At 40.8% G+C, this 5,622-nt stretch overlaps 1 protein-coding gene across 1 annotated transcript; it reads left to right on the top strand.

Annotated features, from left to right (window-relative positions):
• The first annotated feature begins 271 nt into the window (after positions 1-271).
• LOC118800570 (tripartite motif-containing protein 16-like) lies at positions 272-5,342 on the top strand. The gene is made up of 6 exons (XM_036560840.1): positions 272-906; positions 2,738-2,833; positions 2,923-3,048; positions 3,229-3,388; positions 3,950-4,006; positions 4,164-5,342. Exons 1-6 carry the CDS (start codon positions 328-330, stop codon positions 4,685-4,687), a joined length of 1,542 nt encoding a protein of 513 aa, XP_036416733.1. The 5' UTR covers positions 272-327; the 3' UTR covers positions 4,688-5,342.
• The last annotated feature ends 280 nt before the right edge of the window (positions 5,343-5,622 follow it).

The following is a 5,622-nucleotide window of genomic DNA, read 5'->3' as shown; positions in this document are numbered from 1 at the left end:
TGTGTTAACAGTCCACAGCAGTTCAGCCCCAGCCATTCAGTCCATACCAGTGGTTCAGCTTAGACTGTTTTTTGAATGAAGCACAATACAGGGCAGCCAATCAGAACAGACTTAAATTACAGTCTTTTGCAAAAGTTTTATTCCATGTCTTTGTTTTATTTTCTAAATAAAAAAGGTAACATATTCTCTACAGAGAATAAACAGTGGTGTCCTCCTTCTCCTTTTCTCTTTCTCCTCCCCCTCTCTGTGACACTGTAACCAACAGAACAACCAGGAAATGACTCACACTCAGTGTCTCTGTCTCTCTCAGTGTAGACGGTCAGGAGAATGGCAGAGGCCAGTATTTCAGTAGATCAATACCAGTTCAGCTGTCCAGTCTGTCATGATCTGCTGACGGATCCAGTGACCATTCCCTGTGGACACAGTTTCTGTATGGTGTGCATTAATGGCTGCTGGGATCATGAGGATCAGTGCGGGGTCTACAGCTGCCCCCAGTGCAGAGAGTCCTTCACTCTGAGGCCTGTTACACGCCAAAACAACGTAATAGCTGAAATGTTGGAGAAACTGAAGAAGACAGAAGTCCGAGCTGCTCCTCCTGCTGGATCTGGAGATGTGGAGTGTGATTTCTGCACTGGGAGGAAACTCAAAGCTGTAAAATCCTGTCTGACATGTCTGGCCTCCTTTTGTGAAGATCATCTTAAACCTCACTATGAAATTCCTGCTTGGAAAAAGCACAAGCTGGTCAAAGCATCCACACGACTACAAGAGAAGATCTGCTCTCAACACGACAAACTGATAGAGATCTACTGTCGCACTGACCGAAACTGCATCTGCTATTTGTGTACAGTGGATGACCACAAAGGCCACGATACAATTTCAGCTGCAGCAGAGAGAACCCAGAAACAGGTGAGAACTACAGACCTTCTGGATCTAAATGAAGCTAAACTGCATCAGCTGAAGGATTTAAACTGTCTCAGTTCTTGAGTTTAATGGGGTTTGTGTGTAAAGAATGTGTGTAAAGTGTTGTGGATGAGGAAGTGTTGAATAAACTCTTTCTTCCTCAGCAATAGTAATAAAGTCAGAGCAGTCTGTGAATGTTTTACCAGCCAACACCATCTTCAGCCTTATAGTGCTCACATGATGGTGTGAAAGCTCTGTAGAACAACAGTGAACTTCACTACTGGGTCACTCCACACTGACTCACCAACAGCATGTCCGGACATGTCCTGGATTTACATGGAACAGTTCAAGCAGAAACTTCAGTTTAGTTCAGTCACAGTAAACTGTTTTCTCTATTAGTTTTCTCGATTAGAGTCCAAATTGCATTTTAAAAATGAGTTTAACTACTTACAGAATTACTGAACAGAAGTGATATTTTGAATAAATAATAATAATGTTTACTTCACACAAACTAGATTTGTGCTAATAAATGACCTCATCAGCTTTATTTATTGGAGTGTGTACAGTTTATGTCCAATTGTGCAATCATTTCTATTTAAGCTTAATTTTTTTGAGATTTTGTAGTATTGTAGCCACCTGCTATTGACTGGAGCTGGTCATGTGAGTGGCCACACATAGAGGCTCGTGTTAGGCACAGGCACAGCTAAAATGGGACTGTTCATGTTGTTTATTGTTGTTAAGGTTGCTGTTTGCTAATTTAAAGATATGTATATGTGTTTATTGTCTTATTCTGTGACCGGAGTGTGGGCATTTTGTAGAGATTTACCAATCAGTGTTTTTGGGACCAATACTGATCACCAATTGCCTTGCAGTACAATTGGCTGATAGCTGATATCAATTGAGGGTGGTGCTGAATTTAACATTTTAAGGTGCAGAAGTGATTCTTAACAGCAAAAACATCCTTCCCTTCCGTGCTCTTTCAGAAGCCCTGTCCCTCAAATTCATGGACACACCACGGGCAACAACACTTTTTAAGATCTTTGTGGCCTTTAAAACCCTTAGCAATTGTTGTATGAGCAAATGTCATGATATAACATTAGAGCTAACAATGACCCAGCGAGTAATGTAACTAACGTCAGCTAGGTTGTTGGTTAGTTAACTCACTGTGAAGCTAAACACAAATTTTAGAAAACAGGACACAACAATGCTGACCTACTGATTCTGTGAAACAGTAAAAAATAAGTTATTGTTACTCACCTGCCAAGCATCAACAGAGCAGCCCTATTCATGCCTTTGAACTGTCCTTCTGCTTCACTTGATGGGTTTTTACATGTATTGGAAAGGCTAAAAGGGCTGACATTCAACTGCTTTTGTAGTTCTGCCTCTTATTTTTATTTCCAGCCCCTGCCGAAGACATAGCCCATAAATCTAGTGCAGTTTAAGCTAAGACTTAAGATACTAACCTGCTAACAGAAATGCACTGCCAGAACTTTGACAACAAATCAAGTTAATTACTGCTCTACATGTTCACACAGTGAGTTTACAGCCTAACAGGAGCTGAAAATGGGGTTTAATGTGTGTGTGTGTGTGTATATATATATATATATATATATATATATATATATCAGAGCAAAAAAGCACTGAAACTGTAAAAAGAAAACACTGGATTTACAAATGAACCTTCATAAAACTCCAGAAAAGTGCTGTAAACTGAAGTTTGTGTATGAACTTGAAACTCCATGAGGTGAGCTGGTGTGGAATGACCCATCTTTAACTCACATTTAATCCAAACGTCTGTAGGTGTGATTCCCAGTCATAAAGTGTGTTTTTTTGACAGAGGGAGCTGAAGGAGGTGCAGAGAGAATTCCAGCAGATGATCCATGAGGAACAAAAGCAGCTACAGAAGCTGGAACAGGCTGTGGACACTCTTAAGGTGAGGACTGAGCAGAGATTGCATATTTCAGAGCTCAGACAGGTTCTCCTCCAGTCCACTCACTGCAGAGTTACCTTCATTTCCCTTAGAAAATCAACAAAATGGGTGTTAAAGAACTCCTGGAGAAACTGGAGCAGGAGGTCGCTGATCTAAAGAGGAGAAACACTGAGCTGGAGCAGCTTTCACTCACAGAGGATCACCTCAGTTTCCTCCAGGTAACAATCACTGATCTACAGAGGAACCTGTTCATCATCAACTTCATCAAACTCCTCTCAGCTAAAGTTCATGAAGACAGTAATAAACAGAGCTCTCTCTGATCACTCGCTCATCTTTAGTCTGATTTGGTCTGAGCTGCTTCATTCCTCTTTTTCTCCATTCTGTTTTTCTCTGTGTAGAGTTTCCCGTCTCTGAGCGTCTCTTCTGGATCTGAGGACTCCTCCAGCATCTCTGTCCATCACCATCTCTCATTTGATGGAGTGAGGAGCGCTCTCTCTGATCTGAGAGAGAGACTAGAGGAGTTCTGCAGAGAGGAGTTCAGGAAAATCCCTCCACAGGGTAAGAGGTTGTTGTAACTCTTGTTGAGCTCAGTGCTGAGAACGATTCCACCACCCAAGTAATACCTGTTCAGTGGGGGTCCTGTGGGGGTCTAGACCACTGATGACCCACTGATGCAGAGACACAGATGGACTACAGTCTGTAAGTGTAGAACTACAAAGTCCACCTGTGTACAGTAAGTCAGGGTCGTCCAGTCTGATCCACAAAGGGCCAGCATGACTGCAGGTCTTCATTCCAATCCAGAAGGAGCTCATCATGATCAACTGTTAGAAGACTGATCAGAAGGTCAGTTCCTGCTGGACTGGAATGGAAACCTGCAGTCCTCTGTGGATCAAACTGGATGCTCCTGCAGTCAGTGGAGCTGAGAAAATGGACAATGAGTGTAGATAGAAGGTAGGTGGAACTAATAAAGTGAGTTTGCAGAGAGATCAATAAAGAGAATGGAAGGTAATGTATGCACAATACATAAACAGCTTTTCAGCACTTTTGCTCTATTCAATTCTATTGTGATCTGTTGTATTGTACTGATACTATATCATGTGTGTTCTTGTGTCTCCACAGCTGCAGCAGCTCCTTTATTACTCTCAGAACCAAAGAGCAGAGAAGATTTTCTACAGTGTAAGTTGAGCCTTTAGGCAGCGTCTGAAATTCTCACTGTAGAGACGTTTAAAGTCGAAAACAAACACAACAACAAACAACGTTTTTCTAATAAGAACTTTCTGTGAACACAAACATAAACTGATTATTTTCTTTATTTTATTGTGATTTTATTTAGATTTCTGTCAGCTGACTCTGGATCCTAACACAGCAAATCCGTACCTCATTCTGTTTAAGAAGCACGGAGTGGTGAAGTGGAGTAATAAAGACCAGCGTTACCCTGATCATCCAGAGAGATTTGACCACGTATATCAGGTGCTTAGTGTGGAGAGTCTGAGTGAACAGTGTTACTGGGAGGTTGAGTGGAGAGGAGATGTGTACATATCAGTCTCATATAAAGAGATCAGCAGGAAAGGCGGTATTGACTGTGTGTTTGGACATAACAATCAGTCCTGGAGTCTGCTGTGTTATTCTTCCTCTTTCACTTTCTGGCACGACAACATCAGAACTCCGGTCCGAAAAGCTTCATCCTCCAGAATAGGAGTTTATCTGGATCAGAGTGCAGGAATTCTGTCCTTCTACCGCGTCTCTGACACAATGACCCTCCTACATACAGTCCACACCACATTCACTCAGCCTCTCTATGCTGGGTTCTGTGTTTATACAGAATCATTTATGAGGTTGTATGGTAAAAAATGGTGATGGTGATCAGGGCTGATGGTTTGTGAGGCCTGTTTGACTAAGTGTCTGCTTTTATCATCCCCTTTTCCTCCTCTAAATATATAGTCTATTAATACTGATTATCCTCTTGAAATCTCAGGTTTATTACACTGTAAAGGTTTGTTCCCACACAGTGACTGCCCACTTTTCCAGTGCCTCTGGTACAGGAAGTAAATATCCCATTTGTTTTCTCCATAGAAAACATCTTTTTAAGCACCCCAATTAGCTACTAGCTCAATCATAACATAATAACCACTTATTTGGAGTGGGAAATATTCTGAAAAACACAATAAGGCAAACATACAAGACTGTATACTTGTGTGTTTAATGTACTTCAGATCCCAAAAAGCGCTGTGAATGATTTAAGCAATTGCATGTTTTCTTTTTACTATGTTAGAATGATTTTAAGAACTGTATTAATCCTCTTATGGATTGTTTTACTCATTGATGTTGTCTCAATAGACAAATATAATTACACCCAGGGAACCTATGACACTTTATTAATAGTGATGATATAAAGTGTGTTTGTGTATTTACCTTAAGAGATCTGCTATTGTTGGTAAATAATGTGAGGTGTGTAATCTGTATCTTATGCTGTAATAGTTTGGTGTAAATAAAAGTGATTTACTAAACCTTCTTTTCTCTGCAGACATTGTTTATTTAAGAAAAGACTGTGGTGTCCCACTTAGAGTTAGGTCTACACATGAAGCATAGGCCTGGGGCTGTCATGCCTTTGATTTGCTCTAGAACATAAACCATTATTGCATATATCACCAAGTTATGGTTATCATCTAATAACTCACTATGAACCATCACACCTACTTAGATCACAAGGTGCTGGCTTACTATTAGTACCTAGAATTCATAAAGTTACGTCAGGGGGCGGAGTTTCTCATACAAAGCCCCCCAGCTTTGGA

This window comes from Colossoma macropomum, unplaced genomic scaffold (assembly GCF_904425465.1).
Source record: "Colossoma macropomum unplaced genomic scaffold, Colossoma_macropomum, whole genome shotgun sequence".
NCBI lineage: Eukaryota > Metazoa > Chordata > Actinopteri > Characiformes > Serrasalmidae > Colossoma > Colossoma macropomum.
Note: the sequence above shows the minus strand (reverse complement) of the source record. Positions and strands in the feature narration are given on the sequence as shown.